The sequence below is a fragment of the Rhineura floridana genome, chromosome 14 (genome assembly GCF_030035675.1).
Source record: "Rhineura floridana isolate rRhiFlo1 chromosome 14, rRhiFlo1.hap2, whole genome shotgun sequence".
Classification (NCBI taxonomy): domain Eukaryota; kingdom Metazoa; phylum Chordata; class Lepidosauria; order Squamata; family Rhineuridae; genus Rhineura; species Rhineura floridana.
Window position 1 is genome coordinate 20,592,341 of NC_084493.1, and position 25,467 is coordinate 20,617,807.

The 25,467-nt window shown below is 48.6% G+C and overlaps 2 protein-coding genes across 3 annotated transcripts; one reads left to right on the forward strand and one right to left on the reverse strand.

Moving 5' to 3' along the window:
• Nucleotides 1-1,630: 1,630 nt before the first annotated feature.
• PPIB (peptidylprolyl isomerase B) lies at nucleotides 1,631-11,625 on the forward strand. The gene is made up of 5 exons (XM_061595329.1): nucleotides 1,631-1,828; nucleotides 5,806-5,919; nucleotides 7,474-7,567; nucleotides 9,586-9,770; nucleotides 11,178-11,625. The coding sequence occupies exons 1-5, from the start codon at nucleotides 1,652-1,654 to the stop codon at nucleotides 11,298-11,300; spliced, it is 693 nt and encodes a 230-aa protein (XP_061451313.1). The 5' UTR covers nucleotides 1,631-1,651; the 3' UTR covers nucleotides 11,301-11,625.
• A 1,200-nt stretch (nucleotides 11,626-12,825) lies between these two features.
• Nucleotides 12,826-24,867, reverse strand: LOC133369684 (sorting nexin-24-like). Of its 2 annotated transcripts, XM_061595123.1 has the most exons (8): nucleotides 24,730-24,867; nucleotides 18,584-18,667; nucleotides 17,697-17,801; nucleotides 17,341-17,435; nucleotides 16,154-16,186; nucleotides 15,203-15,276; nucleotides 14,922-15,015; nucleotides 14,431-14,512 (listed from the first exon to the last, which is right to left on the reverse strand). In XM_061595123.1, the coding sequence occupies exons 1-7, from the start codon at nucleotides 24,805-24,807 to the stop codon at nucleotides 14,924-14,926; spliced, it is 561 nt and encodes a 186-aa protein (XP_061451107.1). In that variant the 5' UTR covers nucleotides 24,808-24,867; the 3' UTR covers nucleotides 14,431-14,512; nucleotides 14,922-14,923. The 2 variants fall into 2 exon arrangements, with proteins under 2 accessions (XP_061451106.1, XP_061451107.1); XM_061595122.1 differs by lacking the exon at nucleotides 14,922-15,015 and having other exon boundaries at nucleotides 12,826-14,512.
• Between the last annotated feature and the right edge of the window lie 600 nt (nucleotides 24,868-25,467).

Sequence of the window (25,467 nt, forward strand, 5' to 3'; positions counted from 1 at the left end):
CTTGCTGGGGCCGATGGCAGTCACAGTCCAGCAACATATGGAGAGCCAAAGGTTCCCCACACCTTCTTTAGTTGATGCTCATGCTATGCTGAAACCTGTCGTCCAATCTCATGGAAGTTTACTTCCCCTATGAAAGTAGAGTCATGGACTTTTGCTCTCCTTTTTGGTAATTTTAAAATGCAGTCCCTTGTCTTATTAATTGATGGAGAATTGTTTTAAAAGCATACACAGAGAGAAGGGGGTTTTTTTGCACAGCACAAATTGGTGACTCCCTCCTTCAAGCATTTGTAACTGCACATAAGAAGGTGGGAACTCATCTTTCAAGTTCTTATGGACTGTATTTACCAGATCCAGCATAATTGTGAAGCATGTTATATGCTTAATGAATAATGCGTAGGTATGGAAGGATCTGCCAGTTTCTGTTCTCTCAGTTTCTCCTTTTCCCAGTCTTAAATTCCGTTTAAAGATGCAGTTCTGCAAACAATGTATACAAAAATGAATATATTAGGGGGAGTGTGCAAAAAAATGAATACATTTGTGAAAATAACATGCAAAAATGCATTACATTAGGAGACATTGCTTGCAAAAATTAAAAACATACAAAAATGTGTTTATTAGGGGAAATTTGCACTAAAATTTGAAGGGTTTTTGTGTTTTTTTTAAAATTACAAATTGCTGCAGAAACAGGGAGAACAGAATTTAAGACTGGAAAAGTGAGAAGTGGAGAGAACTGAAATTGACAAATTGTGTGTGTGTGTGTGTGTGTGTGTGTGTGTGTGTGTGTACACAGTGTGTGTGTGTGTGTGTGTACACACACTGGTGATAGAAAAGAAACTGGGTTTGGTTCATTTAAATGTAAACTGATCTAATTTGCACTTCCAAAAACAGTATGTGAACTGGAATGCAGCTATCCTTTGAAATTCCCACTTTTCCAAAATTTGCAATGCAGTACTCCAACCAAAAGATGTGTACAAAAAAAAGGTATGTTAGAGGGAAACGTGGATAAAAATGCATATCTATTAATTAAAATAACACAAAAATGCATTATATTACGTGTAATTGCTTGCTAAAATGTATATACACCCAATGAAATGCCAATGGTTATTTGTGGGAATGACAAAAGATGCGACTATAGGCACGTTTAATGCTTAAAGTACAAAGAAGCATCTACTGCTATTCGCTCAATGTATCTGCAACAGATGTCCTAGCCTTTCTGCCATTCGCAGAATCTCGGCCATCCTGGATGGTTGCGCTGCCCCCTGCAGGTGAAGAGCAGCAACCCGTAAGCAAAGAGCACGACAGCAATCGCGCACTACTCGCTGGGTAAGGTAGTCTCGGCGGAAGCCCCGCCCCCCGTTCTTCCTCTCCTTTGTTGACACTTGGCCCAATCGTCTCGCCGCCGCTCTCCGTGCCCGCTTCTCATTGGCCGATCATGCCGCCCAATACGAGGCTGGAAACGTGGCATTCCTTTGTCGCAGGAGCTGCTTCGCTGCTGACGCCGCCGCGAAGCAATAGCAGCCCTCCCCCTCTCGAGATGGAACCTGCCAATGGCTCTCGCTGAGGAATTCGCTCCGCCCGGCTCGGGGCTGTACCATTGGAGACGGGAAAAGGGGGGCTGGCGGAGGTGGGGAGATAAAGAGGAAGGGGGCGGATGCAGGCGGCGCGGCGGGCACTGTGGCCGGGCTGGCGTTGTTGGGGCTGCGAACGTAAGAAGATGAAGCTGCTGGCAGCTGTCGCCCTGCTGGGGCTGGGGGGATCTCTCCTGCTGCTTCTCTTCCCAGCTACTCACGCAGAAGAGCGCAAGAAGGGCCCCAAGGTCACACACAAGGTGAGGAAGGCGGGGGGGGGCATTTAACACCCCCCCATTTCACTCCGCTGAAGGCTAGACGCTTCTTCTGGTGCATCTTGCATTCCTTTACTTTGCAACACACGCACACAATCCCAGCTCCATCCTCCGCGCGTATTATTAGCATTAGCATTAATTATTAAAAAGCCTAAAAGGCGATTTTTGGTGAATGCACGTCGTGGGTGGGAAAATGTATGACTTTCAAAAGGTTGCCAGCAATTCAAAACAGACCTGAGCAGCTGTTGTGTCTAAAAACTGCAGGGTCTTGTAGCACCTTAAAAAGACTAATGCATTTATTATGGTAGAGGCTTTAATGGGCCGCATTACATCAGGTGCGGTGTGTGGTTGAGAATTGACAGAAAGAAATGGCATAAATGGGCTCTTGGGTGTCTATGCGCTTGTATAAATGTGCACGCCCGCTGGAGAAATGCTTCGGTCGAAAGGTGTGCGTCCTGTTCCCAAGCACTATTATTATTACTTCGAGCTTGCAGCGGACAGCAGTGTTTGGTTCCAATGCAAAACCGCCTTGTGGCTCCTTAAAAGACCAACACATTTATCACATCGTATGTTTTTATACATCTGACATATTCTTACTCAAAAGTAAACCCTATTGAGCATAAGGTGGCTTACTCTCTGATATGTGTGTTTAGGAATTGCAGCCTTGCTTTTGGGAGCCCCTGAGGACTGACAGCTGTAGAAGTGTGCATTTTAAAGCAACAGCGCCTTCTCAAAAGGCAAGGTTAGGGAGAAATTTAAGAAGGATCAGAAATGAGGGGCTGTCCCTGGTCCATCGGGGCAGTTGGAGTACATACACATATATTGCGGGGAGAGGTCCACAGGAAGGGTTAGGCTGTCCAGAATGGTGTGCCTGGCTATCACTCCCTCGGCCTGGAGAAGGGATCTGGTCATTTCATCAGGCTGCCTTATGGGGAGTCCAGATGGTTGGTTCCTCCTTCTCAGTATGATCTATTGTACCAGCTTCCAAAAGGCTAGTCTATTGCAGCAGAGTAACAGAAGCTCTTGCGGCAACATTAGAGATGAACATGTGTTCTTAGGCCACAGTAAAATCTGATAGTCTTTTAAGGTGCTCCTGGCCTCTTGGTTGTTGTTTTTAAGAGCAAAAGCCCTCCCGAGGCACCTTATAAGATGAAAAGAAAAAAAACACCATTGCCATAAACATCCATAGCCCCCATCAACAATGTGCTCGAGAGGGATGGGGCAAGTGGTGCTCTGAGGTAATTTTAGGCTCTGTAGGCCCCTTCTCTAGATGGCAGTGTGTATTACCTCACTTACTTCAAAAAATGTGGTAAGTCCGCCCTGTTTCATTCGGGGGCTCTCCTGCGCCTTCTGCTGAGCTGGGCCCCAGACGTCGGCTCCAGAGTCTTGTCATGACAGCACCACTGGAGAGCCTTTTAGCCAAGATGCCGGAGACTCTTTCCGGAGCCACAGACATACAAAGCGTTCTGTCTGTGAGTTCCAGCCCCTTCCCTTCCTCATACCCTCTGTCAGGGGAGAGATGGAGGATGTTTCCTAATGCCGCTGGCAACAGCTCTATTCTGTGTCAGGCTGGCTACCTCAGATCCTTTTTAAACTGTACGTATGAGGAATTGAACCCAGGACTGTCCCCTTTTGAGATAGGCCCCTCTCTTTCCTCCTCTAGCATATGGACTTGTGTGGAAATTAAAGCCAGGATGTCCTTACACAAACCGTGAAAATCCCACTCTGAGAGCACTAATGTAGTGTAATGGTTAGGGTGTTGGGTTATGACCTGGGAGATCAGGGTTCGACTCCCCATGAAGTTCACTGGGTGACCTTGGGCTAGTCACTGCTTCTCAGCCTAACCTGCCCCACAGGGTTGTTGTGCAGATAAAATCAGGAGGCGAGCAAACCATGTACACCCCTTTGAGCAGCTTGGAGGAAAGAGGTAAGAAAGGAAAGCGGCCAGCAAACATGACCTGTGCTGGCAAGGCAGTGGCCACTTGCCATTGCTGCACAGCAGGCAGGAAACCTTTTTCAGCCTGAGAGCTGCATCCTTCTGGTGGCCACGTGCCAATGTGGGTGAAGCACATGGATACGGCTCTTTCCTTTGCACATTAGGCTGCTCTCGTGACACATGCAAGGTGGAGGTTTTGGCCCACAAACCTTTCGATCCTTCATCTGGGCAAGCAAGAGGCATGATCAGAATTCAGAGATACAGTCCAGCCAGGCAGAGGGGGACAGAGCAGGGCCAGTGATGGATGTGAGTTAGGGAGCATCCCAAGGGCCAGATGGAGAGGCCCAGAGGGCCACATTTGGCCTCCGGGCCAGAGGTTTCCCTCCTCTACTAAAGGCAGACTGGCACTGAGCTCCCCCTTTTCTCTGCCACAGTGGTATGATTCTTCTGGCTGCTGGTGCTTCATCTATAGCAGTGGTTCTTAACCTTTTCCACTGCCAGCACCCCTTGGATTTCCAAAATATGCTCTCGCACCCCCTGAAAAAAATACTGTTCATTTTTTATTTATTTTAATGTGTGCTTTAGCCTAACTCAGCTAAGATAAATGAGTTTTCCAAAATCTTTGGTTGGGCCTCGCACCCCTAGAAAAAGTGTCTCGCACCCCCGGGAGCACGTTGCACCCCAGGTTAAGAACCACTGACCTATAGGGAAGGGCCACGCCTCAGCAACAGAACAAATGCTTTGCATGTAGAATGGCCCAGGTTCAATCGATCGATATGGGGGGAATCGGGTAACTGGTGATGGGAAAGCCCTCTGCTTAGCCTTTGGAAAGAGATGCTGCTGGTCAAAGGAGAGAACAGGATCATGGGAAGCTGCCTTAAACAGGGTCAGGCCATTGGTCCATCTAGCTCAGTATTGTCCATACTGACTGGCTGCGGCTCTCCAAAGTTTCAGGCAGGAGTCTCTCCCAGCCCAGACAGTATCTGTCTAGATGGACAAAGTATCTAACCTCGTATGAGACAGCTTCCTGAGTTGTTCTTCCTTTTTTTCCCCCAGGCCTTCTAGGTATTCCTTTTCTCAGTCTGCTGTTTCGATCTGTTTGTTTATGTTCACTGCATTTTGTGTTTTTACTGGAATTTTAATATAAAACCACTCTGATTTTTTAAAATTTATTTTAAACCAAGGGTGGCATTTAAATTCTTCAAACAAGTGCTGCTGCTTATGTTGGCTCTTGCATTGCATATTTTGATTCTTTCTTTTTATTTCCCAAGTCCAACTGTATTCAAAAGTCCATTCTTGGAAACTTGATAACATTGTTTTTTCTACCCCCCCTTTTTTTCTTCTTCTTAAAGGATTTTATTATTATAGATGCAATGAACATAAAATCAGGCAAATATACAAAAGCTAACTGTAAGGGTACAGTGTCAAAGTTCAGATAAAACGCAAATAGGGAGTCCTCCTGCCCCCAACCAAAGTCATGCCGTCCAAACCTCATGATAAAATTACTTTTTTCAATGCAGAAAGAAAAAAGTCCCTCCAAATGCCCATCCCAGTTTCTTTTTCTTCCCTTTCCCTCCCTGTTCTCCCCCTCTCCTTTTTTACATTTAGATTATGATCCTTAAAGCCAGGGATGGGAAATTTGGCCTTCCAGATGTTGCTGGAGCCCAGCTCTCATCAGCTCCAACCAGTATGGCCAATTCTCAGGGACAATGGGGGTTATAATAGCAAAAGAATATATACATCAACATCATTTGGAGGGCTGCAGGTTTAAGCCAGTGATCTGGTGGCCATTTTTCTGTACTGATGATACTGCTGCCTATTCAAGCACAGGGTAACCTGGAGAGGATCTCAGTAAAATGAACAATACAGTTCCACAGCTGGCTGCTCACGTATCAGTCTTGCTGTAGCTCGCCCAAGCATAACCGATTGGACTCTTAGACATCCAGGCTGATGTAACGCTGGATGCAGAATAGAAAAGGGGGTGGGGCTCTAGCCAATCCTTGATGCGGCCCCTCTTGTTCTCCAGGTGTATTTTGATCTGCGGATCGGAGATGAAGATGTGGGACGAGTCGTCATTGGCTTATTTGGAAAGACCGTTCCAAAGACAATCGAGAACTTTGTTGCCTTGTCCACAGGAGAGGTGAGTCCTTGACAGTTCTGGCTTCTTGCAAGGATAGGAGGTGAGGTTGGTATTTGGGACAACTGCAACAGTGGGAGATGTTGGTCAAGAAAAGGGGATGCCATCAGGGCCGGACTTTGGGGCAGAGGACCGGAGCCACACTCAGCAGAATGAGCAGGGGGGCTCCAAACATGGAAGGGCTGGCTTACCCCATTTTAATAAGCAGAGGGTGGCTAGCATCCAAAAGAGAAATCAAAAAAGGGGTCAAAGACCAAGATGCTGGAAAATAGGAACTTTTATTATAGATAAAACCCAACGCGTTTCAGCCTGTTACCTGCAGGCCTTCATCAGGGGATAATATCTTATAAGATTATAAGACCAGCAAATCGCTTTCTGTACTGTGCCAATATCAAACTAAGCTCACTGCCCCAAGTTTCCTAGGTAGACCACTAGGTGGTACAGCCTTTTGCTGTTGCTGGCCCTGGGAGAAATCCTGACTGGGTGGATGTCAAGATTTGTCTCCAGTGTCCCTCCATTTATTGCTGCTGCCAGCACTATGGTTATTTATTAGGTTTGTCGGCTGCTTGTTCTCTGAAGGTCTCCAAGCGACTTGCAACACTGGTAAAAACACAAATAAATATATTACACCACCAAACAAAAACATCACAAAACAACAACAGCGTACACCCCATAGCCACAGGAAGCTTTGGCAGCACGCAGATAGCTGAACTGCGCACATTTTTGGAAACTGGGTTCAGCCATCTGGGTAGAGATCTGCAGGCGAGGGAATGCTTCTCCCCGCTGTGTGTAGAGAAAATATGGGATGCCGCCTTTATTACGCTTCCGCCCTCTTGGCCCTGTTTTTACCTCTTGAACAATGATAGTCAACCGCATACGCTTCCCCACTGGATTAGGTTTCGTAACTCAGGATGGTTCATTGGGACCAGGGGCGTCCGTGGGGGGAGGGGAGACACAAGAGATTCAATTGTGTGTGTCCCTTGATGCACCATCCCCCCCCCATTTATTTATTTATTATTTTTGAAACGATGGTTCCAGCATTTGTAGAATTGAGATATAAGGCAACATGTACAGGCACCATTCTTATTTTTTCAGAGAAACTAGCGTGCTTCAGGGGGAAGCACTTTTCAATGTTTTACTTTGCCCCAACCCTGGAAAAATTACCCCGATGCCCATAATTGGGGCCTTTTAGGAGCTGCAACTGCAAGGGATTGTTAGGAATCGGCAAGAGCTGATCCCCATTAGGACATTCATTGTCCAACTAATGGGCCAGCCTGCTGGAGGCTAAAGGCTGCACTCCCATGGGGGTTGGTGGGGCGGGGGGGGACGCTGAGGCCTGACCTGTATTGCAGCAGCAAAGTATTTTCTCCCCGCATCTTTGGATCTTCCCCAACAGCCTTGACTCTCTTCTGCCCACCAATGGGGAGAGGTTATATTTGATGCTTTGAAACTCTCTGACCCTGAATTGGTCGGGGAAAGACTTAAGCCAAGCATTACGTTGCATGGTGGAGTGCACTCCCAGCAGCCTCACTCTAATGGCCCCTTTTCATTTTTCAGAAAGGGTTTGGGTACAAGGGCAGCAAGTTTCACCGTGTGATCAAGGACTTCATGATCCAGGGAGGAGACTTCACCCGGGGAGATGGAACAGGAGGTGAGACATCTCAGGGCCGCAAGCAGATACTATTTTGTCATCTTCTCCATCTGGACAAATTCTTCAGGTTGGACAAGGATCCTCTGGGCAGGAAGAATACATTTCTGCAGCTGAGTTGTTTCTCTGTAGCCTTCTGCAGAGGAGCCGTAGCTCAGTGGTAGAGCATCTGCTTTCCAGAAGGTCCCGGGTTCAATCCCCAGCATCTCCAGATAGGGCTGGGAGAGGTTCTGCGTCTGAAATCCTTGAAAGCTGGTGGCAGTCAGTGTAGGCAATACTGGGCTAGATGGACCAATGATCTGACACGGTGTGAAGCAGCTTCCCATGTTCTAGTGTCAGCAGCAGGTTCTCAATCTTTTAGGCAAGGATGAGGAACCTGTGGTCCTCTGCATGTTTTGGACTGGAACTCCCATCGTACCTGACAACTGGCCATCCTGGTTGGGGCTGTTGTTGAACATCTGGAGGGCTGCAGGTTCTCCACCCCTGGTTTAAAGTGTGGATACTTCCAGCATGTGCCAGTTGCAGCCAATACAAAATTCAGGTGCGCAGAAGGGTTTCTGGATAGATCCCTCTCTCTGATCTTAAATTATTATGACTCCGGGATGGGGACCTTTTTTCAGCCTAAGGGCCACATTCCCTTCTGGACAACCTTCCAAGGGCCACGTGCCAGTGGTGGGTAGACCCAGAGGCAAAAGTGGGCAGAGCAACAAATGAACATTTTACCTTTTTGCAGTAGACTTGTTTCTGTATACATGCCTCTCTATCCTCCGTCCCCGCAAGCAAGAGGCATTCTCAGAGTTTAAGATTCCATCCAAGCAAAAACACTTAGGGTGTAGGGTGTGAGGCAGGGCCAGTGAGAGGGGCATGTTCTGGAGAGAGTTTCAAGGGCCATGTTTGGGGCCCAGGTCTAAGGTTCCCCACCCCCACTGTAGCTGGTTCAAAATGCCCATAGAGATATTTTCCAGGTATCCTCTCCAATGGTTAAATGGCTCTCTCTTAAAAGTCCCTGGAAAGTGGAATGGTCTCCTAAGTTGCAGTAGGCATGCTACTTATTTTATTACTGTGTTTTTATCCCACCTCTCAGTCTGAAACTCAAGGTACCTAACAGCATTTTAAAACAAACATACTAAAACTTTTAAAAATCAAAATGAAATGCTAAAGGAGACTTGAGTAGCATCCAGGGATAATTTCAAATCCCATTAAAAGCTAGAGAAAATTGGTAAAAAAATCTTTGTCATTTCAAATGTGGTGGGGATGGCAGGTGGAGTGGCAGTGCGCTGAGTTCCAAAGGCAAAGCCCCACAACTGAGGAAGGCCCTCCCAAATGTTAGCACTTCCTGCCTCTTCAGAAGGCGCAGCCATCAAGGACCTCAGAAAAGGATCTTAACGGCCAAGACAACTCCTAAGGCAGCTTTGTAAATAAGCCCAAATGTTACTAGCCTGCCTCAGGTTTTTTCTCTCCTAACTAGTCTGTGTTTCTATGCAGGCTTCAGAGGAAGGAAGGGAATCCTCACTCTCTACAGAGGGATGGAGAACTTCTGGCCCTCCAGATCTATTTTGATTCCTTTTTTAATTTATTTTTGCTGGTCTACAACTCCCATCATCCCTATTGGCCATGCTGCCTAGGGATGATGGGAGATGGAGTCCATCAGTATGCTGCATTGGGCTCCTTTGGGAGGAAGGGTGGGATATAAATTTAATAAATAGCAACAGCATCTTTAGAGTCACAGGTTTCCTTAGCGGAGATTGGAGGAAGACCACAGCAATCTCTGTCTGGGTGGGGGCCTTTCTCCTTAGCTAGCGCTGAAACTAATCAGCTTCATGGAAGAAGGATAGAGCACTCTGACCCTCCTCCTCCATCAGCCCGTTTCCTTGCCTTCATCTAATTCCCAGTTACCTTTGACTACCAGGTGAATTGTTAAATGCAGAGCTCCTGAGCTAATGCTAGTGCCTTTTTCCTTGTACTCTCCTGCGGCTGCAGGGGGAACCCAGTGTTCATCTTTCCCTTTCTCTGGCTGCCAGGGAAAAGCATCTATGGGGACCGTTTCCCCGATGAGAACTTCAAGCTGAAGCACTATGGGCCTGGCTGGGTGAGCATGGCCAACGCTGGCAAGGACACCAACGGCTCTCAGTTTTTCATCACTACTGTCAAGACCTCATGGCTGGATGGCAAGCATGTCGTCTTTGGCAAAGTCCTGGAAGGGATGGTAAGTGGGCTTATTTTTTTTTTTAAATGTGCTCTGTGTGGCTGCTGCTGAGCCCATATTGGATTTTAATGCAGTTGTTGGTTCAGAATAATAGCAGCTAGATTCCTGTCTAGGACCAGACGGACGGACCATGTTAGAACTATACTGCTTCCTAGTTGTGTGGCCCAATTCAAAGTACTGATAAAGACTTTTTAAATCAGGTGTGGGGAACCTTCGGTCTTTTAGATATTGTTGGATTACATCTCTTATCTTCCCTGGCCCTTGGCCAAACTGGCTGGAGCTGATGGGCGCTGTCGTTCAGCAACATCTGGAGGGCTAAAGGTTCCCCGCACCTGTTAAGTGGTAAAGAGCTTAAGACTTGGAGGCTGCCTCTCCCTGCATGCATCTGCACCCTGCATTAAGATGGGCCTGCTGTCAGAAGCATGGCAACGGGGGTCCAGAGGCACAGGGCCTTCTTTGCGGTTGTGCCCCATCTTTGGAACTCTCCACCACCAAGAGGTTTGCCTGGTACTGAGTATGTTGTCTTGTTGGTGCCAGGCACAAATCTTCTCAATTTCCTGGGCCTTTTAGATCTCTGATTTTAACTTGGAATTTTTATCTGGTCAGGTGGATGCTGTTCTGTTCTAATTTGTATCATGGGGTAGAGAACCTGTGGCCTTCCAGATGCTACAGAACTACAACTCCCATCATCCTTGACCAATAGCCATGCTGGCTGGTGCTGGTGGGAGTTGCAGTCCATCATCGTCTGGAAGGCCACAGGTTTCCCCACCCTGGTTGTATTGGAAACCGCTCCAGGAGCATTGGGTTGAAGAGTGGAGTAATTAATGCCTAAAAATTAATTTTTATTATTTTATTACCTGCCCTTCACCCTGAGGTCCCAGGGCAGGTTACAACAGTTTAAAATACGTTGTTAAAAACAATTAAAAGCAACTTAAAATCACAAACATCACAAAACATAGGATGGGTCCTAAAAATATCCGTCTCGGGTGTCAAAAGGCCAGGAAAGAGGTGCATCTTTAGCAATCGCCAAAAACTGTACAGTGAAGTTGCCAGATATAACTTGGTGAGGAGGATGTTCCGCAAGTTAGGGGCTGCCCCATAGAATGTCCTCTCCTCGGCCACCATCCCCGATGAGGGCAGTGAAACTACCAAAATGGTCCCTTCTGCTGATCCTAACAGCCAAGAGGGTCTGTAGGGAAGGAGGCGGTCTTTCAGGTATTTTGGGCCTAAGTCGTTTAGGGCTGGAATTGGGCCTGGAAACAAACTGGCAACAGAGAAAGAAAGATGAACTAGAGCAGGCTGCCCTGTTGTAGGAACCCACTAGAATGGAGAACTGGAGGCCTCCACGAGAGGTGGGTGTAACATATCAAGCTCTCTTCTTATCCCTCCTTACTGTCTGCCCCTTAGGATGTAGTAAGAAAAGTGGAAAACACCAAAACAGACAGTCGGGATAAACCCCTGAAAGATGTCGTCATTGCCGACTGCAACACCATCGAGGTGGAGAAGCCATTTGCCATTGCCAAAGAATAACTCCATGACTGCTGGAGGGGCCAGACTCTGGCTTGCAAAGGGCTGGGGGCCCGCACACTTGCTGAGGCCTCGCGTCATGATCATCCCACAGCAGGTGGATGCCTGCTGCGGCTGCTCCTCTCTCCACCACCCCCTCTCCCAGCTACACTCTTCGGGCGTGGAGTGTGTGTGGAGGTCTCCGTTCCTGTGACAATGCATTCCATCAGCTGCTGTGGTCCTCAGGGCGCCCCAGTGGCTTTTTTGGGGTGGGGGTGGCAGTCGGTGTTCCATTCCTTTTTGTAAGAAAGCACATGGACCAATAAACATGACCATTGTGTTTTTGTAATACTGTCTGGCTGGTTTTTGTTAGCCACAACCACCTTTTCTCATGAGCTTCCAGCATTTATCAGGGTGTTCTAAATGAATGACACAAATGAACAACTGCCTCCTTTTAATCAACGGCAGTAGGGAGAGTGAAGCCAGCTGAACAGGGTAAGTCCAGGGTAGGAGCAGATGTTGGTGTGGTTCACAGATAATACTAAAGGGTTGGCAACCTTTTTGGGCCACTGGGCACATTTGGAATTTTGAGAGGGTGGTGGGTGCCAGTCACAAAATGGCTGCTGGGTGGGGAATGGCACAATACAAAATGGCTGCCATATCTGAAAGAGACAGGGCCACAGCATGGTGTGAGCCTTGTTCCCCGACCCCAAAGGGGGGGGGAAGCACCCACATCAGCCCTACTCTTTCCCACAGAGAAGCTCTTTGGAGGCTGGTGTCCAGTGCTGTCAGCTAATGAAATGTGGATGTCTTTTAAGGTGTATTCAATGTAGGAGAGGCCACACCAGTTGCAAGCATAAACTGAGGAGGAAGAAGCAAAGTCTCTTATTCAACTAAACCATGGTTTAGTGTTACATTCATAGGCCTGTATGAATCCCAGCATGCTCCCCCATCCACTCTGTGACCAGGAGGAAGAATAAACTAAGGCTTCTGTGTCACTTTCCCTATACAAACCAAGAATCGTGGCTTGAAGTACACAACCACAGCAGTAGAAAATCTGTGGGCCTCACAATGTTGCTGGATTCCTAGCCTCCCTAACAGCTCTAGCAACATGGGGAGGGCTACAAGCTATCTATAGTCGATTGCAAAGCAAACCAGCTTCCAACCATTTTAGTTATGAAGCTGCCTTGTATAACTAGAGTGTTTTGAAACCGCAATTCCTAGTTCAAACTTAAGAACAAGCCAGGAATCGGGGAAAGAAACTGAATTGTGGTTTATTTCTCCATATTATGAGCAGGGCTGTGGAGTCGGAGTCGGGAGCAATTTTGGGTGGAGTCAGAGTTGGTAGAAATGTACCAACTCCTTCATAAATGGCAAATGTACATTAACTAGTAATAACAAATTTACTGTAGTAAAATACCACCATGTGAATCCAGAGCTTGGAAAAGTTGCTTTTTTAAACTACAACTCCCACGAGCCCAATCCCTGGGGCTGATGGGAGTTGTAGTTTTAAAAAGTAACTTTTCCAAGCTCTGGATTCACGTGGTGGTGATAAAATGCCTTGTGCTACCATTTTACTACAGTAAATTTGTTACTACTAGTTAATATACATTTGCCATTTATGAAGAAGTCGGCGTTGAACAGTAGAAAAATAGAGGAGTCGGAGTCGAAGGTCTGGCGTACCGACTCCGCAGCCCTGATTATGAGAGCATTTAACCCAACTGCCTCACTCAGCTATGTAAGAATAAACCATGGTTTAGCAGTGGGAACAGACCAGCCGCTCGACCACTCCAGAAACACTTTTCTTCCTCCCAAATACAGATGTTTCAAAACAACTCTGGTAGTGTTTTTATTGCGTAGTCATTCTGGTTAATGTAGACCATCCGCTCCACTGAGAGCAGCTATCTTCTTTAGCAGGATGACCCCAACAGGAATGGTTTACAGGAGATCCTGGCCTCCTGCAGTGCTGGCAAAACAGTCCCATACTTCTCTGGGTGCTATGCAAGCCCGTGTCACATTAATGCAGCCTTCCCTAAGCTGGTGCCCTCCAGCTGTTGCTAAACAACTACTCCCATCAGCCCCAGTAAGCATGGGCCATGGCCAGGAATGATGGGAGTTGTCATTGAGCAACAGCCGGAGGACCAAAGGTTCCCCACACCTTATTTAACAGCATCCGGAGGGCACCATGTTGGATACCCTTGTATTACAGTTTCAGCCATGCTTCGGCCCATATCCATGCAATGTCGGCAAATCTGTATCTCTCATCTGTGATGAAGGAGCAAATGCTGCCTCCATGAAGACTAGATTACAGGCTGAAAAAATGCTCAAACGACACCAACCACATGGCACTCCCCTGCAATACAGACCTTGCGGGCGTATCTCGCATTATTAGCGTCGGCCTCGAGTCAGCCACAGACAGTACCTGCTTGCAGCTGCTGCTGCTTCAGGCCCACCAAACTTGGAGCAAGGCCAGCAGCTCTCCCCCACTTCAGCTGCTTCTCACTCTCCCGTGCCTTTAAAGTTCCCCACTAGCTCAAAGACCCAGAAATCGGCAGCTACAACAGTCACCCGGAAGTGTTTTCCGACATACAATCTGGCTGCCATGTGCATATCGTGAGCCAGACCTGTCATTACAGGCACCAGCTGGAGCCCCTAACCGGTGTTATCAGTGATGGGGGACCTGTTGGACTTCAACTCCCATCAGCCCCAGCCAGCACTGTCAATGCTAAGGGACGATGAGAGCTGTAATCTAGCAACATGTGGAAAGCCACAATTTCCCTCCACAGCTGCCCTGAGTGACAACCAGCCCTGACAGTAATATGCGATGCTCAAGGGCAGGTTGGGGCACCTGAAGGCAGAACTGGGGTGCATATAATTGAGCCCCCTATAGCAAAACAATCTAGTGCATTTTCTGACCTTCACCTGTCTCTCTTGCGCTGGGTGCAGCCAAAATATGACCCCCACAGCAGATAAGCTGCACCCTCAGCCCCCCGCCCCACCTGTTTATTTCCAAGGCACAGGAGGAGTCCAAGGATTGCTTTTCAGAAAGAGAGCTGTGTCTGGTCCTAGTGCCGCTGGGATCAGTCACAAAGGAGCAGAAGGCAAGTCAGCAGGTAGCAGAGTCCGTTGCGGTCTCAAGCTGGGACCCACTAAGAGCTTTGACTCCAGGCAGAAGATTGTCTTGGGTGCGTAGAAGCCCTGCAGCACACCGCACAGGATCGTGTCCGGAAGCACGGCTGAGTGAAGGAAAAAGGAGAGGAGGGAGTTGATAGAGGCAGAAGCCCCTTAAAAAAGAGCAGAAGCCTCTTCCTGTTCTTTTTGAACGTAGGAAGCAAAGCTGCCCCTCTGACCCAGGCTACTGAAGCTGCTACCGCCCCCCCCCCGCAGACGACAGAAAGGATATCTCCCTCCTTGCATTCACACCAGATCTAGCACAGAATTCTAGAGTCTGCTCGCAAAGTGAGATCATGTTGCCAGATTTAATGTGGGGCTAGAGGGACCTATATTTTAATTGCGAATAGAAAAGGGTAATTGGCACATGCGTGGTTTCCTTTGCATCCTGTTGTCACAGGTAACATTGTTTAACTGCCCTGTACCTGAGCAATGGGAAACCTCTTAGCTTACAACCAGTATCTGCACAAGTACCTTCAGCAAGAAGGGAACGCTTTATCCACTTGCCCAAGTCCTGCTGACCCAGGGGACGGGGAGCCCCCGGCTGTCTTGTCACCCATAGGGAAAACTATACACGACAAAAGTATTTTTAATGCGCTTTTGGTAGACCCCAAATACAGGCACCCCCAGCTCTTGCTAGACAACAGGCACTTGGCACCGAGAGCTTGGCTCCTCTCTGCAACCACCCCCAAAGAGATTCCAGGAAGTGGCTACCTGGGACCAGAACGGATGATAATGATAATAGTAAATAATACCTGTTGACGACGGGAGTATATATGGATCACTATGGAAGCTTATGACAGGCCGGTGGGAGAGTAGGTAGCTGGGGCTGCAAAGAGAGAAGGGAGCCCCCGCCGCTTTTGTCAGTGACCTGTCCACCCCCCTGCTCTAAGCTGCGCAAACATGAGACAGCCACTCCTGCAAGAGGAGACAGTTAATTTCTCCTCCACTGCTGGCCAAGTTACAACTGCCTGGTCTCTTGTGCTCCAGCAGCAGCTCCTGCACGCTCTCAGTGCTGCCATGCTGAAAACACACCCAAACACACCCCATGTGTGTTGTACTTCAGGGAGGGGGGACTTGGAGAGGCCCTGAGTTCGTCCCCATTCAGGCAATGAGTCTCATTGGGTGACCTTAGCCTGATCACTCTCAGCCTAAGCTCCTCCCCCACAGGACTGTTAGGAGACCAGGTGACTAACCCCATCCATAGATACCACCTGCAAGTTCCGTGGAAGAAAGGCAGGGTGCAAGGAGGAGGAATCTGGGGAAGAGTCGTCGGACATCCACCTTCCTGTAGAAGGCCCCCCTACCATTGCCCTTAATGAAGATGGCGGCCGCAGTTTCCCTAAGGGGAATGAAGCCTCCACCGCCATCTTTGTTGATGGCACACGTGCGTGCTACACGTGCACATCTCTGCCATCAACTAAGATGGCGGCGGCAGCTTCAGTACCTTAGGGAAGCTGCGGCTGCCATCTTCATTAAGGGCAATGCTAAAAATCCGGCTGACAGGTTAGGGGGGGCGTGGGGGGGCACGGATTGCAGAAGGGGAGCTGAGGGCCCCTCAGGGGCTCCTGTAGCACCAGGGCCCTCGGGCCAGTGCCCAACCTGGCCGCCCTTTAGAACCCGCCCTGCACGGAGACAAAGGCCCTTCCCTTCTTTGGTTGACTCCCACCAGTGGAAGCAAAACGCTGGGACAGAGAACCACTTGCCTTGTGTCCTGCAAGGAAATCTCACCGAGGGACCTACAAAGAAGGACATCGGGTGAGCCCGGAATTCCTTGACAAGATGTTCACAAATGTCAGCAGGAACAAAAGCACCCTAGCCATACAAAACGCTTGCTGCTGGAGAGAGGAGAGAGTGTGGAAGCTTCTAAGGCAGGGATGAGAAGCCTGTGGCCATCAGGTTGTTGCCAGACGCCCATTTCCCATCATCCTTGAGCATGCTGCCTGCAGCTGATAGAAGCTGAAGTCCAACAAGATCTGGAGGGTCAGGCTCCCCACCCCTTTTGCTAAATGCCTAATTTACTCTGGGAGCCTGGAAGAGATGGAAAACCAAGAGATGGCTGCCCATATGCCTGGATCGACTCAGGGTTAGGGTTAAGCTCTAAGACAGTTCTGCCAGCAGAAGGCTGCATGCTTGCGCAACGGAAATTCCGTTTGTCTCCTTCCCACGTGTGTCCCCTAAATCTGTCCTGGGGGTTCCCTCTACCCTCCAGAGCATTTTTTTTTTTTGCAGGAGGGGGAGTTCCATTGCACAAGCAGAAATCCTTACGCTGACGAACTAGTTAGATGGATACCCCATTACACTTAGTCGTCAAATGCCCAGGGATGGTTTTAGATCAGCACAAGGGCAGGCGTCTGCGGATGGGCATTTTGAGTGCAGCTCCTTCTGCAGGGAAGAGCCTGGACAGACGGCGTCCAGAGGAGACGGCTATCCATCCATCCCTAATAGAGCATTCCTCTTGGGTCGGATTTTTGCTGGAGTTGTGCAAAGCCGTTTGGGAGCCAAACTCAGCAGGGGAAAGGAGGAGTATAAGTACAATAACAAAAAAAGGAAACATGGGAAAATATAAAGGAAAAAGCAGGGTGGGCCTGGAAGTGCCACAACAAGACAGATCCTCGATCAATCTTAGGAACAGAGGAAGCTGCCTATACTGAGTCAGATCATTAGTCCAGCTAGCTCAGTACTGTCTACACTGACTGGCAGTGGCTCTCCAGGATTTGAGACAGGAGTCTCTCCCAGCCCTACCTGGAGATGCCGCTGGGGGGACCTTCTGCCTGCAAAGCAGATGCTGTCCTACTGAGCTGTGGGTCTCCCCCTAGGTCTTGAACTGCTTGCTGCTGCAAAGGGCAAGTGTTGCTCCTCCTTCTCCGTCTGGCTTCTGTGGAACACTCACCCGAGACTGCCGGCCTTGTGGTCCTGCTCAAACTGCCAGAGTTTCAAGAAGTCCAACAGTTCCTTGGGAAGCTCCCGGTTGTACAATAGGACACCCTGCAGCAAACAAAGCAACCAGGCCCAGTAAGCACTCCCAGGCAGGGCTGGCTGGTGGCTCCATGTCAGTGGGGCAGTGGAATCCGCTCTGGGTTTCAGTCCAAACTCTCGGCACCTTAGACAGCTTCTTGAAAGTTCAGACTGAAATCCGGCACGGATTCCACTGACGGGGAGCCACCATTGCTCCCAGGGATATGCACTAGGGAGGCTGTTCCCGACTCATCTTCACAAACCCCGGGGGCTGCCAGCTGTGCAACCTACCTGAAGGTAAGTTTCCAGGCCCTGCCGCCGCTGCTCCAGAACCTTCATCATCCAGTTGGGCACGTGCTTGGGTGGGAAATCTGGGACTCTGCATCTCTTCTTGATCTAGGGGGAAAGCAGAGAGCAGAAGCCTCCCGTCACTACGCTGGCATCAAAGGAGCTCCAGGAGCCATCAGGTCACATCCACTCCATGCCTTTAAAGCCCTCTTAATACCACTTTAACAGTCGTGGAGAATCCTGGGAACTGTAGTTTGTTCAGGGTGCTGACCTCACAGCACCTTTACTTCCCAGTACCCTGAACAAACTACAGCTCCCAGGATTCTCCACAACTGTTAAAAGCGGTAGAAGAGCATGGGATGTACGTGACCTCATATTCTGGCCTGGCCCTACCATTAGGCAAAGAAGCGGCTGCTTCAAGCAGCGGAAGCCATCGGGTGGGGAAGTAGTGGGAGAACAGAGCTATGTGTACGATGTGCTCTGCTCTTCATCTGCTACACTAGCTGGCTGCCCTCTGGAATGGTGAAGGATGCTGCAAAGTTCAACGTAAGATTCAACTGCTAGGCTGGTTTGCTTCTGTGGAATGAAGGGGGTGCCATCTTGTCCTTGGCCTCAGGGGGCAGAAAGGTTTGGGTCAGCCCCGATGAGGCTGGAGATCTTGGCTGAAGACCACCAACGTGGGCTTTCAAGAAAATATTTAATCTAGAATCCCCCCCCCACACACACACACAAATATCCAATGCTCTAAATCAGGGGCAGTCAACATGGTCCCCTCCAGATTTTGTTGGAGTCCAGCAGCCATCATCCCGGACAACCAGCCATGCTGGTTTGAGCAGATGGGAGTTGCACTCCAACAACTTGCAAAGGGCTGCACATTCCCCACTCCTCACCTTTTTATGGAGGGCATGGAACTCGCTGTAGCGCTTCTCTAGGCAATGCTTCCTCCCGTTGCACAAGACCTCTACCTTGAACACCTGAAAGATTAGATACGGGTATGTCAAATTCACCCAGACTCCTTCCCACTGCCCCCCACTCGCCCACACCTCCAAGCAGTGCCGCTACTGCCAGACAGATGAGATCTGTGTTCACTTTCAGCAGCAGTAGGGCAGTCCTTTTGCTTTCTTCCCCCGCCATGCACCATGGCTGGGTCTCTCTCCTAATCAAATGGCACTTCGCAAACGCCTTTCTGAAGCCAGGTTTTGGCTCTGCTCCTCGGGCATAGCACAGGTGATTATGCAAGGCTCATCTCCCTCTCAGAGGCTCTGGGCCCAGGAGCTGTGCAGACATAGCTAAGGTGCCACGCAGTTAAGAAGAAAACCAACAGGTTCGGCCCCTTAGCAAAAAGAAAGCCCCTGGCCCCAAGCCTTAGTTTATCTACAGCCGAAGCAGCTATCCACTCACCCAGCACTCACTGCTGGCCACCATAAATTATTATGGAAGCAGACCCACCTCCACTCGGCAGATTCAAGTGTTTGGGGGAGGGGGAAGCATATCGTACAGTCCTCTCTTTGGGTTGTAAACTGTTGTGGTCAGCAATGTAAAAAGATGTGATACATTAAATTTTGAGATAAGGGCAAAAGAAAATGAAAAAAAAATCAGTCTGAGCATTCCCCCATTTTCATTTATTTATTATTGCATTTATATCCCATTTTTTTCTCCAAGAAGCTCAAAGTGGCATACATGTTCTCCCCCTCTTCATTTTATCCTCACAACAACCCTGTAAAGTAGGTTAGGCTGAGAGGTAGCGATTGCCCTGAGGCCACCCAGTGAGCTTCATGGCTGAGTGAGGATTTGAACCCTAGTCTCCCAGATCCTAGTCCAACACTCTAACCATTGCACCAGTGCTCCAATGTCATGTCAAAAGCTCCCCGCTCACAGAAAGCTAGTGTGGCAGCAGCAACAGGTTATTTAATAAATATATCCCACTATGTTTAACGCACACAGCTCTTTCTTCTTCATCTAGGCTACCTATACAAGAACCTTCATTTGACCAGCAACGGAGAGCCACAAAGAAAACCACGCTGTGATTCACGTTAAACAAATGTGCATATATAACCTCATTTTAATTTTTATTCCACTTCTGTCACCTGCTGGTGAAGCAACCCACATTGAGTTGGACAGGCAAGAATATATGCAGAGCACTGAAGTCTAACCCTCTGACTTGTGGAATCCCTGTATCACTCTTACTCTGTTTTCTGAGATTTTCCCAAGTCCTGATCAAGCCTATTATTGTTCCCATGAGGTCATGAAACTTGCTTTTTAAAACAAAACACCAGATTCAAAATAGAAAAGCCATAGCATTGTGGTAGAATATGCGCTTTGCATGCAGGAGCTTCCACGTTCAGCCCCTGGCAGGGCTGGCACCAGAGGGCAGCCAGGTTGGGCCCTGGCTGAGGGCCCCTGCAGCCCAGGGCTCCCCCTGAAGGACTCCTCCTTAGGGTGGGAGGATGGTGCTCCCGTTCCATGATCTGCGGCAGATGGCAGCGGGGTCTTCCCTAAGGGGCTGATGCCCCCAACACCATCTTGATTGACAGCAGGCATGAACGCTATGCGCACACATCATTCACATGACAAGAGAGTTAGGTGGGGCACACGGGCAGGCTTATTAGCCTAAGCTGCCTGTATGAAGGGCTGTTGGGGTACAGCTCTGCAGGCTTGGGCAGGCTGGTCCCCAAGGGCCCAATCATGCCTGGTGCCGGCCCTGGCCTCTGGCATCACTAAGAGACCCCTGGCTGGAAGCCTGGAGAGTCGCTGCCCATGTAAACAATACTGAGCTAGAAAAACCAATGGCATAAGACAGCTCCACAGGTTCCTATGCCAAATGTGCCACATACAACATTATATGGTCCAGTAACTTAGGCACTGTTTTTCCTTAAAGGGAAAAAGAAAGAAAGCTCCTTTCAGCTGGAGCACAGAGCCACCATCACCACGCCCAGTTTAACTAAACAGAGATTATATGCCACCTATAAGGAAACCAGGAGAGAGGAATCATCATTGTTTATGCTGAGCTCACTGAAAGTTTGATGCAGACGAGCTTTTCAATGTACACTTCCCTCCCTGAAAACAAGACCGGTCATTTCACAGATGACGTCTCAATTTCACCACAAACTTTTCTAAGTGTCTGGTCTTCATTTGGCCTGTGCATGTTTGCATTAGCCCTGCTAGATGCATCGCAGAAAGCTGATCCACAGTCTGCTAAATGGGCATCTCCGATTTCCTGTAGCTCCGTGGAAGGCCACATGCTTTGCATGCAGAAGGTCCCAGGTTCAACCCTTGATATCCCCAGCTTAAAAGGGTCCTGGGTTTAGGACAAGAAATTCCTTCTGCCCAAGAGTCCAGAGAGCTGCTGCCAGTCAGAGTACACCGTACTGACCTAGATGGTTCCAAAGGTCCAGGTCAATCCATACCACTTTTAAATTTATTACTGCATTTATATACCACTTTTCCTCCACGAAGCTCAAGGTGGTGTACATGGTTCTTCCTGATTTTATCCTCAGAACAACGCTGTGAGGTAGGCCAGGATGAGAGACTGTGACTGACAAGCTTCACGGCGGAGTGGGGATTTGAACCCTGGTCTCACAGGTCCTTACCCGATGCTCTAACCACTACACATTACTAGTTTTAGAGTTAACAGGCTTCCTGACCCTAGTGTCCCAAGATGGCCTATAGTAGGTGCCACGTGAAAACCTGTCATCTCCAAGCACTGTGGCCACTCTGTGCCCCCTGGCTCCTTGTAGCCTGGGTTACGTAGCTTAATCATGTATGTGCGTGTGGCGGATAAATCCTGCCTTACAGATTTCAACAACCTTCCAGGTTTAGAGTTCTACAAGGAGCAGGGGCAGGTCAATGCCACTCTGCCAGCCTCTTGTCCCCTGGGAAGAGCTGCAGGTCAGTGGTAGAGCACCCGCTGGGCGTGTAGAAGGCTGCAGGTTCAATCCCCGGCATCTCCAGGTAGGCTTGGGAGAGACTCCTGCCTGAAACCCTGGAGAGCCACTGCCAGTCAGTGTAGACATTACTGAGCTAGATGGGCCAATGGTCTGATTCAGCATAAGGCAGCTCCCTCTGTTCCTATGTTAGCGAGTCCTGCCACATGCAAGGGCAACATGGTTTCTTCCCAAAACAAAAATAAGTTCCTGCAGGGTGCATATGTAGGTGTTTTATTATGGCAACTGGAGGGTAGATGTTCCATCCTCTTCCCTCTCGCAGGCCATACACTGGAGAGCACAAGCAACAGGAAAAATATGTATTATTTTTAATATGTATTGTTGGACTCTCTATATTGTTGTCTCAAAATATCTATTATCTATTGAAGTTTGGAATGTATTGCCGCAGAGGGCAGAAATGAATAGTCTGGTCGGACAGGTGGTTGAAAGAATAAAGAAACTTAAAGCTCATTACAACTGGGAAATAAAGCCATTCTGAGTACAGACATACTTGTGGCAATTACGGAGTCATGAGGTTAACACTCACACACAGCTCACAAGATGGAGGAGGAAGGAAGTAAAGCTTGAGAAAAACAATCTATCGACAAATTGTTTTTAAAGAAGGAATCAGCAAGGAAAGAAAAAATGGCCTTGCTATCTCTCCCACCCCCCGCTGGTTCATGTTACTTGTTGCAAGCATTGGTGCTTTCCTCTGAACATTATCAATCAGCATAAACATCTCTCCAAGCCAGGGGTGAAGAACCTCTGGCCCTCCAGATGTTTGTTGACTCCAACTCCTGTCAGCCCCACCTAGTCAGGGATGGTGGGAGTTGAAAGATTGGAGCTGGGGTAGAAACCTGCAGACCTCCAGATAATGATGGGACTCCACCATTATCTGGAGAGCCACAGGTTTCTCAGCCCAGCTCTAATCTTTTAACAGAAGGGGGATCGTGAATATCACCATGGTATGGTTGTGTTAACAGCTACCTCATTCCCTGCCTTTGAAAGCCTTATAAGAGTAGTATGGAATCTTTGCCCCACCAGATTAACAATCTGGAAGACTCCATCTTCCATCAGCCCCGGCCAGCATGGTCTACGGTCAGAGATGATGGGAGTTGTTCCTCATTCCTTTTACCCAGGGAAATATGCCTCTTCTGAAACACAGGAATTGTCTTAACACAAAAAACAATTTTTTGCTTCAGGATTATTTCTGTTCATCGGTAACTTCAGTGGATTAATCAACTAACACTCAACATATGCGATGAAACTAGGATTTTTTAAAAAACCAGGTGCCTTCCATAGTGACAACTTCAGTAACTAAGCTGAATTAACACATCAAGAAGTTCAGTTCTATCACCTGTGGCCTGAATAGAGATAATGGGTTTGTATCCCACTACGATTGTTACTATCACCAACACTGCCATATGATGTTGGAATGTACAAGGTTCAACTCCAACTTGGTCGGTTGAGGCTGCATGGGGTTAATAAGGGGGTAGCTAGAGAGCTAGACCTCTTGCTGGTTGAGGCTATACCTATCCCTTTGATCCTCTGCTGTCTCTCCCCTTCCTGCTAGGCTGATAAGCAAAGGAATGTTGATCCCAGTTCCTTTCTCAGTGTTCTCTTTCTCTCCAGAGGGGAGCAGACATCTTCTCTTTGTCTCTCCTCTCAACCAGGATGAGGGCCAGCACTAGGACCAGTGCAGGCTGGTCCAGCATAGCCAGTTAGCTAGATATAGGACTCTTTCCTATCAAGCATGTACTTCCAGAATAAAGTAGTTGTTTCTTATTTTAAAGCTTAAAGTCTCTGCCTGACTAATTTGCAGGGAAGGTAGAATCTAAGCAAAGAATCAAACACACACAAACTAAGCTTGCTCAATACTCTCCATTCCGCAGCGCTACGCAACTCTGCTACGCATCTCTATAGAGAATTCCGACATATGAAGGGTCACTGTAATTATATGTTTAAGCTTTAATACAAATATCACACTCCGCATTGAATTTCTCTCCAACCTCACAGCCAACATTTTTCTCGCTCTGCAACCAAGTGCGTACCTGCCAATTTGGGACAACATTTCACACATCTCTGGTACAGCCCTAGAGAAGGGCTGTGGCTCAGTGGCAGAGCATCTGCCTTGCATGCAGAAGGTCCCAGGTTTAATTTCTGGTGTCTCCTGGTAGGGCTGGGAGAGACCCGTCTGAAACCTTGGAGAGCTGCTGCCAGTCAGGGTAGACAATACTATGTTATATGGCCTCACTAGAAGGCATTTTGCTATGTCCCTACGTTGGTGCAGGAGTTGATGCTATACTAAATCCGTTAATCATCTAAGATGACATTTTTGGGCCTGCGTGTTGGGGGACCGTGTGACACACGGTGTCACTGAAGGAGAGTCCGGAGAACGACCATCATTTCTCCAAGCACCTCTTTTGATGGAGACACAGTCTAACTCGTTTTCGCATCACTTAAAGAGAGAGAGAGAAACAATTCCAATCGAATCTAAAATCGCGTCTTGCGTCTCGCAAAACGCCGACCGCTTTGCACGCCTTTTCACGTCTGAAGGCGTCCCAGGCTACACAAGTCTACAAGTCCATTCCTTACCGAGCTGCTTCTTTTCACTCGCCTTTTTATTTATTTATTATTTACTTATTTCATTAAACTTATAGACCGCCCCATAGCCGAAGCTCTCTGGGCGGTTTACAAGAACAAGAACAGCATCAGAAATACAATATACATACAACAATATAAAACATTAAAATTTAAAAATGTTAAGATTAAAACAGTACCAACATATACTAATTAAAATTTTCTTCATGGGCACGACTGAGAAGTCCTCGCTTCGCCTCTGCGAAGTTCCGCCAGCAACTTCAACACCTTTTCCTATTGCTCGAGGGACTTGTAAATGTTGCTGCCTCGGGACTTGCAGAGATCTCTCTTCCAGCTCACACAGAAGGCGGCGACCTTTCCGCCAGACGGCAGGCGCGCCCAGGCTAGCTTCAAAGCCCCTCCAGAGATACCGGGGTGGGGTGGGGACTATCCCTTCTCACCCTGCCAGAACTACAAAGCTTTCGCCCCCCTCCTTGTGCTCTTAGGATGGCTAGCTGCCGCTAACCACTCACCGTGCGCGCTTTCTCTGGACTCCGGTCGCGCTCGGACATCCGCAGCCCCACCGAGGGCACCGCCACCTCCAGCTTCATCCCGTCGCCCTCGCAGTCAGAGCCGATACTCGCTCCGGCCCAAGCCCCCCCCCCCGAGTGGGCTCATTCATTGCTTGGCCACAGCTGCTCCGCCCTGTTCCGTCGAGATCCGCCCCGTCGCATCTCGCTCTCTTCACTCGCACCAGCAGGGGGCGCCGCGGAGCTGCTAAACGCCGCCTCGATGGCAACTCCACTCTCCTCCGCTGACTTGAATTACAACCCGTCAACAGTTTTAAGTCGCTTTCCAGCGTGAAATTCACCAGCTAAAGCTCAGATACCCCTGGCACTTAGCTAGAGTATTCCCCTCCCCGCTTTGAACCCCCTTACGCTTGCCCTGCTATACCTCTGACCATGTGCAGTTAGTTATTATGTATTACATCTGGTGGTCGCTTTTTACAAAAAAAGAAAGTTTCAAATTCAAGCCTTTGCAGGGGAGAGGAGCCGATGCTCTTATATCCTAGTATTGTTGCTGGCTTCTCTTCTTTTATATACCAAACTGTATCTGAATCTGTAATGCCTTCAACTTTGGTCTACCAACCATAATAATGAGCAACCAACCCGATGCAGTACACTTGGCAAGTGCCCTCAATGGCATCTCTGGTCCAGTTTTTAAGATCCCCCACGAGCACAGGGACAGCATCAGTTTTATCTGCTTGCTAT